This window comes from Molossus molossus, unplaced genomic scaffold (assembly GCF_014108415.1).
Source record: "Molossus molossus isolate mMolMol1 unplaced genomic scaffold, mMolMol1.p scaffold_m16_p_19, whole genome shotgun sequence".
NCBI lineage: Eukaryota > Metazoa > Chordata > Mammalia > Chiroptera > Molossidae > Molossus > Molossus molossus.
In genome coordinates, this window is record NW_023425354.1 from 18,452,336 (window position 1) to 18,470,681 (window position 18,346).

Below are 18,346 nucleotides of genomic sequence, written 5' to 3' on the forward strand. Positions count from 1 at the left end.
TGATTAAAGGGAGATGTAGTAGAGTCAGATCATAAAGGAAGACAGTATATTATAGTAGTTAAGAGCTTGAAGTCTAGACTTAGACAGTGTGTGTTTAGATTCTGGCTCTCCTGTTTACCAAATCTGTAATTCTGTTTCAGTCTTAATTTTCCAAGTCTCTTAGAATTAATCTAAAGACTAATTAGAGATAATGCATGAAAACATAGTACAGTACCAGGCACATAGTAAGTCCTCAGTAAATGGCAGTTTCTGTTGTTGTTATTGTTGGAGTGATCTTTAGCATTCTCTTCTTCCTGTTGGATGAAAGCGATCACCCAGTACCCACAGGAAGTTGCCCTATGGGTGGAAGTTTAGTATAGTATAATGGTTCTTTATTTTTAACAATAAAAATCACTTTCAAAATAAAATTTTATGAGCCCTAATCTATAAGTAAGGTGAAATGGAACTACTTTGGTTGAAGTCTGATGGTTTAGGTCAGGTGTAGAACCCAGAACCACCAGTATGTGGTAGTGCCCTTGCTCTTCATGTAAGCCCTGGTAGATCCTCATGGTACTCTGGGGCTCTGTGGAACACAGTTTGAAACCCATTGCTGTGGCATTTTGGCATCTGTATACCTTTGTTAGCATGTATAAAACACCATTGTTGTTAATCTTCACCCAAGGATATTTTTCCATTTACTTTTAGATAGAGTGGAAGGGAGAGAGGGAAAGAGAGAGAAACATTGATGTGAGAGAGATATATCAGTCGGTTGCCTCCTGCACAACTCCGACCAGGGCTGGGGATCAAACCTGCAACCCAGGTATGTGCCCTTGACAGGGAATCGAACCTGAGACTCTTTGGTTCACAGGCCAGTGCTCTAACCACTGAGCTAGACTGGCCAGGGCACCATGCAACTCTTGTGTAGCCATGTGCATATAAAGACGCTGATGCCGGGGTTTAGTTTCCTGATGCTGATTGCCTCTGGGAAAGAGGGGAAAGGAACAGTACTGATCAGGGAAGCCTTGTTTTTATTTGTAAAAAGCAATTCCTATTGCTTTTTAAGGAAGAGTGTATACTTATAGTATAAGTATATATAGGTAGAAAAATAGAACAGGAAGCAAATATGACAATATTACATGTTAATTACTTTTGGGGGTGGAAATATGAGTCACTCTTACTTTGTACTTTTCTGTTTTGGGTTTTTTTCCCTCTAAATTTCTGAAAGGGCCCTGGCCGGTTTGGTTCAGCGGTTAGAGCGTCGGCCTGCGGTCCTGAGAGACCTGGGTTCGGTTCCCGCTAAGGGCACGTACCTCGGCTGCAGTTTGTCCCCGGCCCTGGTCGGTTGTGCGGGTGGCAGCCACTCGATGTGTTCCTTTCACATCGATGTTTCTCTCTCTCTCTCTGTTCCTCTCTCTCCCTCCTACTCTACCTGAACAAAAAATGGAAAAATGTCCTCGGGTGAGGATAAAAAAATAAAAAATTAAAAAATAAATAAATTTCTGAAAGGGAGAAAAGGAATAAAAATATTTTAATTTCTTGTCAGAAGGATTTTAAACTAGGAGAAATCTCCTTTACTCTTAGAAAAATATTTGTGGAAGCAGTTTTACAAAGAAATAAAAAAAAAGGCAAAGCTGTTTGCTGGTTAATTAGGAAGCCCTTCGTAGTTCTACATTGTCATTGCAGTTGTGGTGTTGTTGTCACACCTCCAGGTGCCAGAACCTATGATCACCTCAAGAAGACGCGAGAGGAGGAGCGCCTTAAACGCACCATGCTCTCCGAAGTCCTGCAGTATATCCAGGACAGCAGCGCTTGCCAGCAGTGGCTGCGCCGGCAGGCTGACATGTGAGCAATTAGTCCAGGGTGAAGACGCATCCTTTGGTCTTCACATGTATTTTCAGTCATTTCCATGGGCACCTTACCCATGGCAGAGTAATAATAATTAGGTAGCTAGAAGAATTCGAAAGTTTTAGGAGTCTATCTCAGAAACAAAGCAATATGACAATTTTGAGAAACATAACTGGCCTCCTAGAATCCTCCTTTGCTACTTTGATTTTATTTTTAAAAATAAGTAAATTCCCCTACCCGTGTCTCCTCTCTCCCTCCATATCTATTGGTATAATTTCCACTGGAGAAGCATGTTCCTAAATTTCCCCATGAATGAGCTCCACGATGTTCCAGGCTAAGAGCTCTTAACAAATCCAAGTGATTTCCCCTTCCGGAACGTCTCTTCCTGGTTAGTACAGTGGGATAACTGTAAAACGTGCAGTCTGTCTCATTACATCTCTTCAAAGTAACTGACCTGATAAATGGCAACCAGCCCCACATGTGCTTTTGGAAATTGCCTCCTTTGGTGTGACATAAGTTTAAATTCCTCTTCTTCATTGTAGTGATTCCGGCCTGAGTCCTTCTGTTTCGATGGCTTCGAATTCAGGTAATTATTTTTCAAGCTAGAGCAAGTCTTGGTTAAGTTTTCATTCTAGGGATTGTGGTGAACCAACAGTCTGTCTCTGCTTTGTGGGCTCAGGGTGCTTAGACAGAGTAACGGTAATTATGTGTTGTCCCAATTTATAAACATCAGCAAGTTTTCAGAATCTTCATGGCCAGACAGGGACTATCCTCGGGGTTAGAGTACAAAGACAGGGAAGAACAAACTCCAGAGAGGTGGTTTCTTTATTTATTATTGTCTGTGGGCAGTTAGTTTGTGGTTGTATCTACCACAGATTTTAAGATTTTTCTCGAAGGGGATAAAATATAGTTTTTATGTCTTGTATGAGCAAAGAAGCATGTTATTTTCCAGATACACAAGGGCATCTTTTTAATTTGGAGACTTAAGGTATTTATGTTTCTTATCTTTACCTCTGGTTGTGTTCTATTTTGAGAATAGTTTACAGAGCTAGATAGATTAAGCATATGCTATCTGATAGTCTTTTGGTCCTCCATGTGGTAGATTAGCCACTTCCCCAAATCAGAACATGCAGACCACTACACTGATTAGAAGCGGACTAGCCCTTGCAGGTTTGAACCCAGCCTCAGTCAGGGTCTTGTAGGTGGCAACTGATCGATGTTTCTCTCTTACATCGATGTTTCTCTCTCTCTCCCTCCCTTCCACTCTATCTAAAAAAAATCAATGAAAAAACATCCTTGGGTGAGGATTAACAACAACAACAACAACAACAAAAGTAGACTACTCTAAAAGATGACCCACTTGCAGTTTTATCATTGGAAGTTTGGAACAATAGACCTGTGACGATCCCATTCACGTCTCTCAGTAGACTCAGGATCTCCACAGGACTCAGAGGAAGGCCACATTAGGGATGATAACTTTTTTTTTTTTTTTCATTTATTCCTTTGTTTCAAGTAATTATTTTTTAATACTTAAAGGAGAAAAGAGAGTCTTTTAGGGAGTAGCCAAGACATACCAGTTTTATTTTATGAGTTTCTTACTTCCAGCTTTTCCTCACCAGTCTCAGTGCAAAAGTACAAATAAGTTAATATTGGCTATTTAAAGTGAATGAACTAACATGACCATGCAACACTGGTGTTTGTGTTTCTGAACCATCTGCACTCACTTATTTCTTGCTTCCTAGGTTGTTGTTAGCCTTCTTCACCCCTTATATTTAGGTTAAGGAGACCCCTTGCTCTTCATATTCTGAGTTAGTCCTACGGCAGTGCAAACTGGGAAACCTGGATCCTTGTTTGTAGCTTAACCTCTGGGTTGGTAACAAATGATTTTAGTCTCCCTTTTTGAGCTGTTAGGGTAAGGCAAGGCCTGTCGGTTGTGGAGAAGCCCTTATCCTTTGTTGATTTTACAAAGAAGCATGTTTTCTAGCAGAGCAGCCTGTTAACAGTCCCTCCCCTTTCTTTCCACCACGAAAAAGACATTGCTCATAAAACTTATATTATTCTACATTTTCTTTTGTTTAACTCAGTCTATCCATCCCCAATTGAACACTAATCTCAAGTAAACATTCAAAACAAAACCAAAATATTTTGCACCTCAAGCTTCCCATCCTGGGCAGTGTTCTCACACTTGGATTTCTTTCTCAGGTATGTGAGTTCACCTCAGCCTCTACTTTGCCATATAATAGCTCATTGTTCCTCTGTGTGGATCTTTCCGGTAAACAAGGCTGCTTTGGAAGGAACAGATATTCCCTCACATAATAAATAAGAAGGGCCTTTTGCTGGCCTAACAGTCTGCCTTTGATCTGAAGGCAAATGGTACTTGGTTAATTACCATGTTTGCCTTGTACTGTTGGCAGAGTGGCAAGGGTTAGGAAATGTCTCTCCTGCAGAGTTGTTATTTCCATTCATCCGCTGTCAAGGTAGGTAGTGTATGACCTTTCTTAACTTGAGGAGATCTAGGCTTTAGATTTTGGAATCTCCTACTGGGTTGAGAAGAAATGGGTAATAACTGCTGTGTTAAGTAGTCATTATTTGATGCTATGATATGTGTGATTATATGAGTAGTTTAGGAAAGCAAAGGGCACACAGATTAGCCTTTTTATTTTCAAGTAAACTTCGTAGAGCCCATGTTGTTAGTTAAACTGGGGCCTGAGGAGACTGGTGAAGGTTTCCTCCAGCTGGACATAATGATCTAACTGGCCTGCCTGCAGTGAACGTTGTTATATTTACACCTAAGGACTTGCCACTTCTGGGAAACGAATGCCTTTTTCTGTCTGTGTCTGCAGGTAGACGAAGTGCACCACCCTTGAACCTCACGGGCCTCCCTGGCACAGAGAAACTGAATGAAAAAGAAAAAGAGGTAAGAGAAAGGGAGCTAGAGGAAAGAGGCTGTGATAAATCATTGTATTGCCATTGCAGGATCAAACCCGTTTTGCTCTGCTTATCTAATGACATGTACAGTTCTAGTCTATCCCAGAAGGCTATGAGCTACAGAGCTAACCTCAGGTTTCAGAGGACTCCTTTCCTTATCACCTTGCCACCATTTGCCTTCTGAGAGAAGAACATATGCTGTGTAAATCTAAATCATAGCAGCTATCACTTATTGAGCATGTACTGTGTACCAAATACTGTACTAAGTACTTATGTAAATAAAATTAATTTTTTTATAAACCTAAAATAATGTATATGAAAGTGGTTGCTTCCTATTAGAATGGTCACTTACAGTTGTTCTACACTTTTTCCAACGTATAACCATCACTTAAAAGATTTTATTAGAATTATCTCCATAGCATGTTTATAAGCATAAAGAAAGGAGCTCATTATCATATATAGTCACATTAATTTTTATTTAAAAATGGCATGATTCGCCCTGGCCGGTTTGGCTCAGTAGTTGGAGCGTCGGCCTGCGGTCCGGAGAGACCCGGGTTCAGTTCCCGCTAAGGGACGTACCTCGGTTGCAGTTTGTCCCCGGCCCTGGTTGGGTCGTATGGGTAGCAACCACTCGATGTGTCCCTTTCACGTCGATGTGTCTCTCCCTCCCCCTCTATCTGAACAAAATATAAAAAAAAAAACCAAAAAACAAAAACATGTCTTCTGGTGAGGATAAAAAAAAAGTATTCACCCAAAAATGGCATGATTCATGTTTCTTTTCCATTATAATCATCAGACTTGTCTTCATGTTACTTTTGGCTGTTCCTAAAATTTAAATCCAGCCTCAAAAGAGTCATCACCAAGTGTTTTCAAAAGAATGTGCCGTGGCTCTGAAATCCATTCTAACAGAGGGCTTCCCCGTTTGCTCCTCATCTGCTCCTCTATAGTCCCCAAGATCAGTGTCCCCATCTGCACTTTGTGCCATTGATTCAGGCCAGACAGTAAAGAAGAGTCTAGGAGAAGAGACTATTAGTCTTTTATTTTATCCACTAGGAATAGTAAAGATTAGTTTGGGAATAGAAGGGAGTATATGTTATATCCAAGTATTACTAAACGTTATAGGCCATTCTGATTGAAGTATTGACTGGTCTGGACTTTTAAGCAGTGTTTATCCTTACCCAGACAATGGTGACCTTAGAGTGCTCATTGCTGGGTAATGGCAAGTAAACTGGAATGAGCCACCTTTCTAGATTTTTAGCAGCTAAACTGGCCTAATCTTAGCAAGGTCTCTGTATCTCCTCTCCTTCCAAAGTAGGAAATGCAGTCACAACAGCAGGGACTATTACTTTAAGCCAATACTAAAAATAATGTGATTCACACTTGGGAATCCAAGTATCTGTACCCCCACCCCACTGAGCCCTGTGGCCCTTCCCTGACTGGCTGTGTTGGAATGTGCCGGGCCTCTACCCAGCCGACACCTGAAGGCTCTCCCAGCATCCTCTTCCTGAGCGTCTGTCTTTAGTGAATATTCCCTCCAAAGAGGAGAGAGACTAAATGGAATATAGTCCAGCCACCCAACAGTTCCTATATATAGTTGGAGGTTGATGTCCTCTTAAATTTTATTTTGGCTATACCTGCTGGATTAAATTATGAGAATGCTAGATGCTAATGTTTATTAAATTTGCCATGTCTTACAGCTCTGTCAGATGGTGAGGTTGGTCCCAGGAGCCTATTTAGAATACAAATCTGCTCTGTTGAATGAATGTAACAAGCAAGGAGGCTTGAGACTGGCACAGGCAAGAGCGCTCATCAAGATAGACGTGAACAAAACCCGGAAAATCTATGATTTCCTCATTCGAGAAGGATACATCACTAAAGCTTGAGGCTCTAAGGGCTTGGGATCTGAAATCACAAGTTTGGAATGTGGTGGACCAAAGGACAGTATGAATATTCTTGAGCTGAATTCTCATTGTAACAAGAGGGGAAAGGACAAAGGAAACCTTAAGTGGTAATAATGTCTACTTTATTCTCCACCCTGCTTTGACACTCTTGTTGTTGGTATTGTGCTGCAGAGTTATGTGCTAGATAAGCTATTATTAAATGTGAGTGGGCATTCATTCCTAACACTTCTTGCAACTAAAACAAGCACCATAGTACCTCACATCACAGTGTTGGTACAAATAGAACTAAACCAGTCTTTAGTCTCAGGGGTCCAGACCCTTGTACGTGAGTGGTTGGTTTACTGACTCTCTGTTTTGCCTTCAAACAATACAGACAGATTTAAAGTAAAGAGAACGGTTATAGAGCATGAGAAAGCTTTTTAATTCCTTTTGAGGATTTTTTAAGTTGACAACATGTTTATGAGCAAAGGGGAGGAAAAGCTCCTCATGATTGCCTTTTCCCAAACTGCATCTTTAACTTAAATGTCTGGCTTTGTACTTTGTAGTCTGTCTAATCTGCAGTAGACTTTTGAGGTGGTGGCATCGGATATAAAATGTCTCTATTATTTTTAGAATTAATGGATTAAAATGTTTGCTGTTCAATGTGTGATGTGTCAGATATTCTGGTAACTAAAGCACGCTTAAGGTGTTGGATGCCCACCTCGTCACACTGCACTGTCTCTCCTAATGGGTGTCCTTGACTAACCCTGTTCATACCCTGGGTTTCCCAGGATGCCAGGCCCTGAGGATGGAGATGATGCAACTAACCTCCGCTGTGCTTGGATTGAGACCTGAACTCTAATTTCTTAATGGGGAAAAGCTAGCCTGCAATAAAAGCTACTTTTAAAACAAAAGTAAAGCTGTGTCATATATGGGACTCAGTAGATAACGAGGGTGAGTAACTCCACCACATCTGAAACTAGGTCCTCGAAACCTTCTGCAGAATAAGAAGCCAAACTCAGTCACGGTTATCCCATTTCTAATAGAAGGAAAGTTGTATATAGAAATAACTTCAGAATCTGCACAAATTCCGTCTAGTAGCTGATTCTTTAATTCTTTCAATATTCAAAATATCTAATTAAAAGATTATATGCTTTGTTGGAAGTGTCTGCTCACACCTTTTAACTGATGTAAATATGCATGCAGCTCGCTAATAGACTTCAGCTGGGGCGTAACAAATGAAAAGGAAACTCTGAGGATCTGAAGGAATTAGAATAATTAAAGACTTCAATCTGTAAAGTGTGGCTTGTGAAAATGGTGTCTTTTCTTTGCATATTCGTCTCTCCCAGAAAAACCTAGTCTACCACCACCATCACCCTCAGTTGAGTATAAAGGGATTGTCTTTATCCCTGAAAGACAGTTCTGGTTCCAAAAATTTGGGGTGCATTAGACACTATGTCAGGTGATATCTGTTATGATGTGAAGAGTCCATCTTGATTAAGGAAGGCTTCCGGGGAGAGGTGAGCTTTTGAGGCAATGATAAGATCGGGAGGAGGGAGAGAATTTGGCAGATGGAAGTAGGAGACTGTTCCAGACATAGAGGGTGAAGGGTGATCTGGAGGCAGCAGTGGGAGTAAGGAAAATGGTGCCAAGAGGTTTCGTTGTCTAGGACACAGGGGCAGCTGTGGTAGTTGGGAGTAGGAGGATGGTAGACAGTCTGATAGAAACCTTGGAACCAGTTGAACTCTGAAAAACCGATCAGGGAATCAGATTTGATGAGGAAAAACGGCATGGTTGGAAATAGTGATAGAAAAATAGGACTGTAATTTCAAATAACTGGATTTTAGAAAGTAGGATTATTATTATTGTTTTGGAAAACCCAACTGTGCAAATGTTAGGACCTAGAATCCCTAGGGGGTTTCTCAAAGACCAAGCCATATTTTGGATAATGGGTACTCTTAAAAGGAGTCACTAAGTTGCTATCTTTATGCATTTATAATAGAAAAACACTTGCTGATATATTTGATGTGGCTGGCTTAAGTACATTATTTCTTTCCATGTTCTTATCACCATGTTCTTATGCCTTTTACTAAAAATCAAGAGCTAGCAAGGGCATTTCAGAGAATATTCCAGCTGCATTAATAGACGTCTCAGTCCAGATCATCTCAGAACAGTTTACTCTAAAACTCAACAACATGAATAAAGACTTCCTGCTGTTAGGAATTTTTGTTGCAATATAGCATTAAAGGTTTCTGCATTATCTTTTTCTGCCAGTGTTGGGAAATGGTGAACAGATTTCTTTCCGTATAGTGACCCTTTCCTGTGCTTAAAGGTCCAGACTGTCTCTTTTGAGGCCAACTATTTGTGGTTTATCACTTCTTGGGTTGTCGTTTTCATCTTTTTACTGCTTACAGCCCTCACCCATTTAAAATCTGAACTCAGTAGTTAATTAACCAGCCATTGCTGAGAGATAAGAACAAGCTGCCCAATTTTTAGTAATGAAATCACCACCTTGTGGTTACCTGGAAGGATAAGACCAATGACATCAAAAACAACAAAATTCCACTTAATAATTCATTCTAGCTTTAGGAAATATGCAGATATCTAATTTAAAAATAAAAAAATGGCCCTGGCCGGTTTGGCTCAGCAGTTAGAGCGTAGGCCTGCGGTCCAGAGAGACCCGGGTTCAGTTCCCGCTGAGGGCATGTACCTTGGTTGCAGTTTGTCCCCGGCCCTGGTTGGTTGTGCGGGTCACAGCCACTCAATGTGCCCCTTTCACGTCGATGTTTCTCTCTCTCTCCCTCTCCCTTCCTCCCACTCTATCTGAACAGAAAATGGAAAAATGTCCTCGGGTGAGGATAAAAAATAATAAATAAACAAACAGACAAACAAATGAGAATGGCTGTGGCTGGTGTAACTCTGTTGGAACATTGCCCTGTATACCAAAAGGTTGCAAGTTTGATTCCCTGTCAGGGCACATGCCCAGGTTGGGCCAGATCCCCAGTGGGGAGCGTGCAGGAGAAGGCCAATCAATGTTCTCTCTCATCGATGTTGCTATCTCTCTCTCCCTCCCTAAAATCAATAAAGAAGAAAAAAAAATTTTAGGTTTAAGTGTGAAGAATTAGAGGCCCAAATTACAAAAAGAAGCTTGGAAAAAACTTGTTTATATTTACTCCAAAACACTTTTCCCCTGGCCTACAGACAGTAGTATTATATTCTAAACAGTGTAGAACATGCTTCATCCATTTTTAAGGATCTTTGTGGATATCTTCTAAATATACACTTTATTATTGTTAACACAACAAGCTTTTCCACAACTTATATGTACCAGGCTTTTTATTTGTTTAAATTTCTAAAGTTTGATTCAAGATACTGATCTGGAAGGTTTGCTTCCCTTTCCAGTGCGCTTAGACCAGATGTGTTAGCCTCTCCCTGATCTGCCAGAGGGGTCATCTCTGGTACAGGGAGACTCTGCCATGTCTATGGCCTTGTGTCAAAGCGGTAGCCGGGCTAAGTCAAGGGATTTCTCTTCAATCAGACAGAATAGCCAGACCTGAGTGAAGTGTAAGTGAAATTGAACAGGATCTCAGAGTACAAGCAAGGCCAGAGTAGCCTGGATAGGATAGTAATGGTCATGCTGACATAGGCATTTAATTTGGTAGTGAGAACAACAGTGAAGAGCATTTAACTAGGAGATATTTTGGAACCTAAGCCTATCCATGAAATATGCATCAGAGCTGAGTATTAGTGTGCTACTTGTGAGGGGTGGGGGTGGGCGTACATGAATAATTTCTGAGAAGTCTGGAAAGCCTGTTTCTAAGTCTAATGGAATGGAGTTTTTCTGTTGAGTGTTTCCCTGGTGCCTTGGCTCCTGTCAGTTGAGATGTGCTGGGATGAAAGCATTCATAGCCCTTTAAGTTGACTGACTAGGCTTACAGTCAAGAGGCCCAGGTACCTAAGGAAAGGATGAATGCCTTGCATCTGACGTTAAATGCCTTTATCACCATGAGTTACTTGCTTGGTATGCATTGTGTACTGGGCCCCTTCCCTGTTAAGAGTAGGAATAAGGAAGTTGAGATAAGAATACAGAAAGTAACCCTTAAATGGTTTAAAACCCCAAACTGAAGGATACAAAAAACATTGTAATATCACCATACATCGTTGTTTTGAAAGTCCCATAGTTAATCTTTGCCAGCCCAGACTTGTTTTATGTCTTTTAGGACTGGGTAATTAAGTCTGATGCACTTACTTTCTACTTTGGAGCCCAGTGGATGGCATCAAACTAACTTGGTTGAATTAATCTTTTCTTCTTAACCAAACAACACTCCCCACCACCACCACCCCACCCTGGCTGGTTCTCATCTCCCTGAGGGTCTTAGGTGGCAGAAAGCTTCCAGGTGAGGCTTGCTAATTAACCTACCTTGGTCCAGAGTTATGTTGAACAGACGTAGCATCTAGGAAGGTGAAAAGGAGAAAACCTCATAATTTTAAAGAACCAGTGCTTTTTCTTAATTAAAGCACAAATGCTGAAATGCTGTCATCTTATTACCCTGATTCAATAGTGAACTGAAAGCTAAGTGCCAACTCATGACACTTCTAATGCATCTCTCTTTTTGGAGAGCTGTTTGCCAAGAATATGCCCTGCTTCTGGTTTGCCAAGTATATGCCCTGCTTCTGAAACTGTTTGCAGTGACCTTTCTCTTTTCTCCCATTAAACGATAGTAACTGATTTGGATTCTCCCCTTATTATCACCCTTTATTTAGAGGATTCCTTTAAAACATAACATTATATATATATAATGGAACCTGTACTGTGGAGCTTCATTTCGACGTTCCCAATCAACATTCCCTGCAAGAAAATTGGTTTTTAATTTTTGGTGTCTGATGTTTATATCTAAATTTCCAGTGGTAGGATGTCTAAGATGAAAAGGGAAATTTTCAGGGTCATTTAATAGGTTTTCAAAAAAATTATTTAGAGAGGGCCCTGGCTGGTTTGGCTCAGCGGTTGGAGCGTCGGTCTGTGGTCCAGAGAGACCCAGGTTCGGTTTTCGCTAATGGCACATACCTCGGTGGCGGTTTGTCCCCAGCCCTGGATGGTCGTGCGGGTGGCAGCCACTCGATGTGTCCCTTTCATATCGATGTTTCTCTCTCTCTCTCTCTCTCTCTCTCTCTCTCTCTCGCTCCCTCTCCCTCCCTCCCTCTCACTCTATCTGAACAAAAAATGGAAAAATGTCCTTGGGTGAGGATAAAAAGAAAACAAAAAAAATTATTTAAAGGGAGTGAAAGTTCAGAAATGCCATGAAGACACTAGCTCCTCAAATACCAGAAGCCTTAGCAATGGGGGTGGCTGATCTGCACTTTAGGAAAGGAGGAGAGGGCAGCAGGGTTCAAACCCTGATCCCCTGAGAATTTGCTGTCTGCTTTGGAGAGCTGAAACAGCTTTTGCATACAGTATTCTTTTAGGAGCCTCTTTTTAACCAAGGTCAAGCTGCAGTAGAAAAAGCCACTCTACTGGGGGCAGGAGCCAGAGCCCTTATTTTTTGCCTAAAGGAGAGCACTTTGATAATATTTTTACCAAAGGGCATTTACAGGTAGGTGACAGCAATGTCAACCTTACCTGGCAGCCTGCCCCAACCCCCCACCAAGAAAATCTGCCTAGTTTTGGGTGTACATGCTTTCAGATTCAGGACAGCTGTCAGATCTAAGTCAGCACAGTTTTAACTTCATGATGTAAAGCAAAATGCTTTTGAGAGCAAAATCTCCCAGGAGTGCCTTACACCCCCAGCAACTACAGAAAAGAAGGCGTCTGCTGCCAAGAAGGGTGGCTATAGATGTCATTGCATCTTCCAGATCCCAGCTGTGACCTGGCTCAGAATTTTACAGTTAAAAATAACCATGACTTAAAGTTGGGGGAGAAAAGTAAACTGTTGCATCTCCATGGAAACTAGGAGAAAGGAAAAAAGGCAAGCCATGGATTTCCAACAGATGTGGCAAGGTGGGGTGGATATAGGAGCCTGGGAGCTCTATTAGAGGCCCTCTGGTGAAAGGAGATACTCCTGATTAGCATCCAGGATATAGCCAGACATTGTTCCAGGGCTCTGGAGAGACTTTGCAGCCAAGGTATGTTTGCAGCAACAATGTACACATCTTGGGGTGGTGTGTGTGTATGTGTGTGTGTGTGTGGGGGGGTTGTCATTTGAGTCTTCCAACCTGCTGTAACACAGATTTGCTACTATTTGGCAAAGCAGAGAGCAAATGAGCAATACAGTAGGTTAGATGTTGTCTCCTAAACTATCCAGTAACCTCTACTACCTACCTCCTTTACATTCCACTTTCATTTTCGTTTACATTCCACTTTCATTTGCGTAGTCAGCTGTTTGACACGAAGAATAGCTGTTTAGCCCTGGCCGGTTTGGCTCAGCGGTTAGAGCGTCGGTCTGCGGTCCGGAGAGACCCGGGTTCGGTTCCCGCTAAGGGCGCGTACCTTGGTTGCAGTTTGTCCCCGGCCCTGGTTGGGTCGTGTGGGTGGCAACCACTCGATGTGTCGCTTTCACGTCGATGTTTCTCTCTCTCTCTCTCTCTCTCTCTCCCTCCCACGCTATCTGAACAAAATATCGAAAAATGTCCTCGGGTGAGGATAAAAAAAAAAAAAGAATAGCAATTTATAACTAGAGGGGAAGTGTTCAGGCTCTTGATCTGACATGGACGTCGACTCCCTTTCAGTAGGACCAGGATTTTTTTCTCTTTAGTATAGGAGATTATGCAAAGTGGCATTAATTACCTAGGATATCCTTAAAAGTTTGTATGTCTCTTAACCTTTCTAGTATTGTTACTACCAGAGGTGACTGACTCTTGGGGGAAATATTTTATTTCTTCATTTCCCCTTTCTTTAAAAACAATTTTTTAAAATTATTTTTATTGCCCTGGCCGGTATGGCCCAGCGGTTAGAGCTTTGGCCTGCAGACCAGAGTCCCGAGTTCGGTTCCCACTAAGGGCATATACCTCAGTTGTAGTTTGTCCCCAGCCCCGGTTGGGGTCGTGTGGGTGATGACCAGTCGATGTTTCTCTCTCTCCCTTCCCCCCTCTCTCCCTACCACTCTATCTGAAGATAAATGCAAAAATGTTCTCGGGTGAGGATAAAAAAAAAATTATTTTTATTAATTTGTTTTTGTTACAGATGTTTCTCATTTTTGCCCCATTGACACCCTCCTCCTCATTCCCCCAGCCCCTTCCCCAGCTTTGTTTTCTATGTCCACTGACTATGCATACATGCATATAAGTTCTGTGGTTTATCTCTTTCCCCCAACACCCCCTCTTCTGGGGTTTGTCAGTCTGTACCCTACCTCTATGTCTCTGGGTCAATTTTGTTCATCAGTTTGTTTAGTTCATTATATTCCACAAATAAGTGAGATCATGTAATATTTGTCTTTCTCTGCTTGGCTTGTTTCACTTAGCATAATACTCTCCAGGTCCCTCCATGTCATCTCAAATGATGAGATCTTTCTTTCTCACAGCTGCATAATATAAAACAATTTTTAAAGAATACATGAATAGCCTGGCTGGTGTGACTCAGTGGTTGAGCATCAACCCATGCACCAAAAGGTCACCAGTTCAATTTCCAGTCAGGGCACATGCCCAGGTTGTGGGCCCAATCCCCAGTGTGGGTCATGTGAGAAGCGGCCAATCGATGTTCTTTCATCGATGTTTGTATCTCTCCTTCTTCCTCTCTCTCTAAAAGTCAATAAAGAAAAAAAACCTAAAAACAAAAACAAACATGAATACATTCTAGTTGTAAATGTAAAAAAAAAAAACAACAACCCACAAAACTTCTCTTTTTTACATTAAGAGTTTATATACTTTCTTGTTCACCTGCATGGTGTATTGGAAAGACCTAATGCTTGTTCAGCTCCTTAATAATAATACAATCTTGGGCAAGTTTCTCAATCCCTAATGTCTAAAGTGTGCTTGACAGTACCTTCCTGACTGGGTTTGATGAAGACTAAACGGGATAAGGTATATTAACCACTTGGCACCTCCGTCTTCCTCCCTTCCCTTCCCATAGGGCCTTTGATATTTTCATTTAACTCCAATCAAGCAAGCACTTGATTTTTCTGTACCACACAATTCACATCATGGTAAAGGCTTACAGTGGGACACTAAGATCTAAAAAACACAGAGAAAATGTTAAAGCTGGCAGGTGTGCATTTTTCAAGGGTGTTACTTATATTGGGATTCTCACCATTGCCACAGACTCAGGGTTGAATTAAGGGCAGAGAATTTCAGAGAAAGATATATATTAAATGATCTAGTTATCCTAGACATGCTGTAATATCCTCTTACACAATGCCTTGCTTGAGAAGCTTGCAGTCAGGTTACAAAACTGCATGCACACTATGATCATCACTGTGTAAAGAAAAATAAGAAATCATGTATAGTAAAAAGAACTCAAAGAAAACATGCTAATTGTTGTTTGTTAAGTAGTAAAATTATGGGTGATGCATTTGCAAACACTCTGTATCCGGTGATGTTTATTAATGGACAGATTCATTTAATGAGAACTATAAATACTCTAAAAATAGAAGTTTAAAGTATTTTATATTAACAAAACTTAGTCCTTATTATGGCCATATAAGGTGCTATAGTACATCTTATAAAATAGCACAAGCCTTAACCAATTTCTGTAGTAGATGAAATGTGTTTTGGGACTTCTTTTCTCCTAGGTCTTTTATCTTTTCCACATTTATATTTTCTCCCAGATACCTGGTGTCCTCTGTCCCTCTCAAATGTGTCAAGAACAATAGCTTAAAGATTTTTTTTTCCTCTGGAGGGGTGCAGTATTGCATTTTAGCTACCAATGGATGACATGTACCCTAGAATTATAGACATCAGCAAGCAGGGGCTTGAGACATCTGTGACCAATAGGACCTGATGGCAAACTTCTGTAGATAGAGGAGCCCTGATCACAGCTGTTCCCCAGTTCTGGGAAATATATCAAAGCTGCTGTCAATTTGTTAACCAGAGGTAATGATACAAATAGAAGATGTGACTATTCTTTCTGAGGGACCCATAAACGTCTGATTAATCTAAGGAACCCAAGCAATTAAGGATAATATTTTTGGAAAAGCAGACATCAGAAGCCAAGCAGAGCAGAAGTTTCCAGCCTCTACTTACTGTGTCTTATCAGATCACCTCTTATTCTGGAGAGAAGCTGCACCACTCTAAAACACTGGTTATTTAGATATAGCCAGGAGCACCCACACCTCCCTAGGCATAGACAAATCACACTTTTGTAGTAGATGACCTCTATAATGTTTCTATATTTAAAATAGTTGGCACCTATAAAGATAACCTATTTCTTAGTAATGTGCTGTCTGTCCAGTAAGCTGGCTACTAGCCTCAAGTGGCTATTGAAATTTAAATTGATTCAAATTAATTTAAATTGCCCGGGTAGCTCAGTTGGTTAGAGCATTGTCCCAATACACCAAGGTTGCTGGTTAGATCCCTGGTCAGGGCACATACAAGAATCAACCAATGAATGCATAAATAAGTGGAACAACAAATCGATGTTTCTCTCTCACCCTTCCTCCTCACTAAAATCAATAAATAAACTTTTAAAAATTAATAAAAAAATACAGTTCCTCACTTACACTAGCCCACATTTCAAGTGTTCAAAGGCCACAGGAGGCTAGGGGTGCTGTATGGACAGTGCAAATACAGAACATTTCTATTACAGAAAGTTCTGTTGGACTGTGCTGGTGTCAAAGATAATACCTTCAAGTTGCTTTTTTTTTCCCCCCTTGTAGAGGCATATAGAAGCCTACATGTCCCCTGTAAAGGCATGAAGCACCTCCCTACCTACAGGCCTATGTGTACAGTTACTAAGTGATCTTGCTGAATTTAGCACTTTTTCCTACTTTCCTTAATCTCTAGATCTTTACACATGCCTTGCACTCAACACAAAGTCAGTGTTAGCCCTCTTCTCTCCTTTTCACTGATGAGACTGTGATTTTCATGGTAGGCTTAGTTCTTATAATCCAAGAAAATGCCCTGCTCCTTGTCACTAACTAGAGCTGTTCTGGAAACCTGCCTTCTGGGTAACAAACAAGCTTGAATCTGGAGAGGGATGCATCTCTTTGTGCTGCTGAGTCACCGAATTGACTGAAGGAAGGACTGTGGGAGAGAATGAAATGAAAGCAGCACACAATGGTTTCTATCAGAGATTTTGCTATTTTGGTATCGGCATGTCAAAAATAAGTCACTAGATGAATTGATGGTGGAGCAATTTAGTGCTGGGAAGATGCCTTTCCCAGGCAAGATTTGAACTCCTAGTGTTTTATCCTGAATCAGAGTCTCTCTTTCTCACAAAGAGAGATTAATTTAGCCTAATTTTAAAGCTTTGATTCTCTATTTATGAAGGCAAAACAAACAAATCTTTCCATCCTAGGTCTTTTTTAGCTCCCCTAAGATGATCATGAAAGTACCTTTGATGTTGTTTTTGTTTTGTTTTGTTTTTTGTCTGGGAAGCATAACTTTTAGATATTCCTGTACCCACGGGATGATTCTTGAGTCCAGCTGGGAATCAGGAAGAGTATGAAAAAGCCTCAACGCTTTTTGGTTGAAGATGCCAGGAGATGTAAACGCAAAATGCAGTTTTTACTTCTCTCATCAATCCCTCCCCCCAAACCTATGATTGCTCGTTTGACTATTCAGCAGTTCTGATGCCAAGGATTTACAACGGCGAGAAAATGGATCCAGTGAGCAAAGAGGGCTGGGCGTGGAGTCAGGGTTCTTAGGTGTCTGACTCACTGCGGAGCCCTGAGGAAGTCGTTTACACCTCCCCTCACCTGCCAGGGCAGGATTGTGTCGAAAACAGTCCGTTCTGCATCAACTCATGTTACTGATAGGCCAACCTAAATTTAAAAACGACAGCAAATAAACCCTCAGCGAATCCATATGTTCAGTCTGGGTTCCGTGGACCTACATCCCTACCTCGGAGGCACGCGCTGTGGATGGGGGTTTGGAGACTCAGGTGGTACCTGTGTTCGTGGTGGTGGGTTGGCAGTCTCAGGGCAAGCAAAGGATGGCCGTGTCTATAGCTACTTTTGTGTCTCGGACAATGTAGCCTCCCACAGTTACTGGAAACCGCCCACACCTGCCCAAGCAAAAGTCATCCAACAGTTGCCACGAGATTTATTTTCCCTTCACTCTTCGGTCCCAACTCCCGGGCAGCATAGAAGGTGGGGGTGGGGTGAGAGTCGGTGATTAGTCACTAACTGCAGTTTTCACCCCTTTTATAATTGTCGTTTTCTTGCCTTTAACCCTCTCACATCCAGAAAGTACCCTAGTACACCACCCTGGCACTCTCGCCCCACACTCAGCTTGCAAATGATGGAGTGGGAAAAGGAGAGAGGCAGATGATGAGACTACAGGAGACCCCTAAACAGTCTGCGAGGGAACTGGGGGCGTGCCGGGGCCAAGCCCCTTAGCGATGGAGAGCGCAGTGCGCACGCGCGCTGCCCGCGGCTCCGCGCGTCCCTCGCTGGCTTCCCCCCCGCGGGCGCCTCCCCCGCCGAGGCCCCGCCCCCCGCCCCGAGCACCACCCCCCGCCCTTGGGAGAGGGCGGTGGGGCGCAGGGAGCGTGCGCGCGGCCCGCCCCGGGCGCGGGCGGAGGGGAGAAGGAGGAGTGCGCGCAGCGGCCAGCCCGCAGAAGCCGA

The 18,346-nt window shown here is 42.0% G+C and overlaps 1 protein-coding gene across 2 annotated transcripts in view; it reads left to right on the forward strand.

Annotated features, from left to right (window-relative positions):
• Nucleotides 1–7,657, forward strand: part of TADA2A (transcriptional adaptor 2A) — a 56,657-nt gene extending 49,000 nt beyond the window's left edge. Inside the window, exons 13-16 of one of the 2 annotated variants that reach the window (XM_036269780.1) lie at nucleotides 1,689–1,821; nucleotides 2,367–2,410; nucleotides 4,668–4,741; nucleotides 6,450–6,757. In XM_036269780.1, coding sequence (XP_036125673.1) covers nucleotides 1,689–1,821; nucleotides 2,367–2,410; nucleotides 4,668–4,741; nucleotides 6,450–6,635 — 437 coding nt within the window. In that variant the 3' untranslated portion in view covers nucleotides 6,636–6,757. Of the gene's footprint in view, nucleotides 1–1,688; nucleotides 1,822–2,366; nucleotides 2,411–4,667; nucleotides 4,742–6,449 lie in introns of both variants that reach the window. The other variant, XM_036269781.1, reaches the window with a different exon arrangement.
• The last annotated feature ends 10,689 nt before the right edge of the window (nucleotides 7,658–18,346 follow it).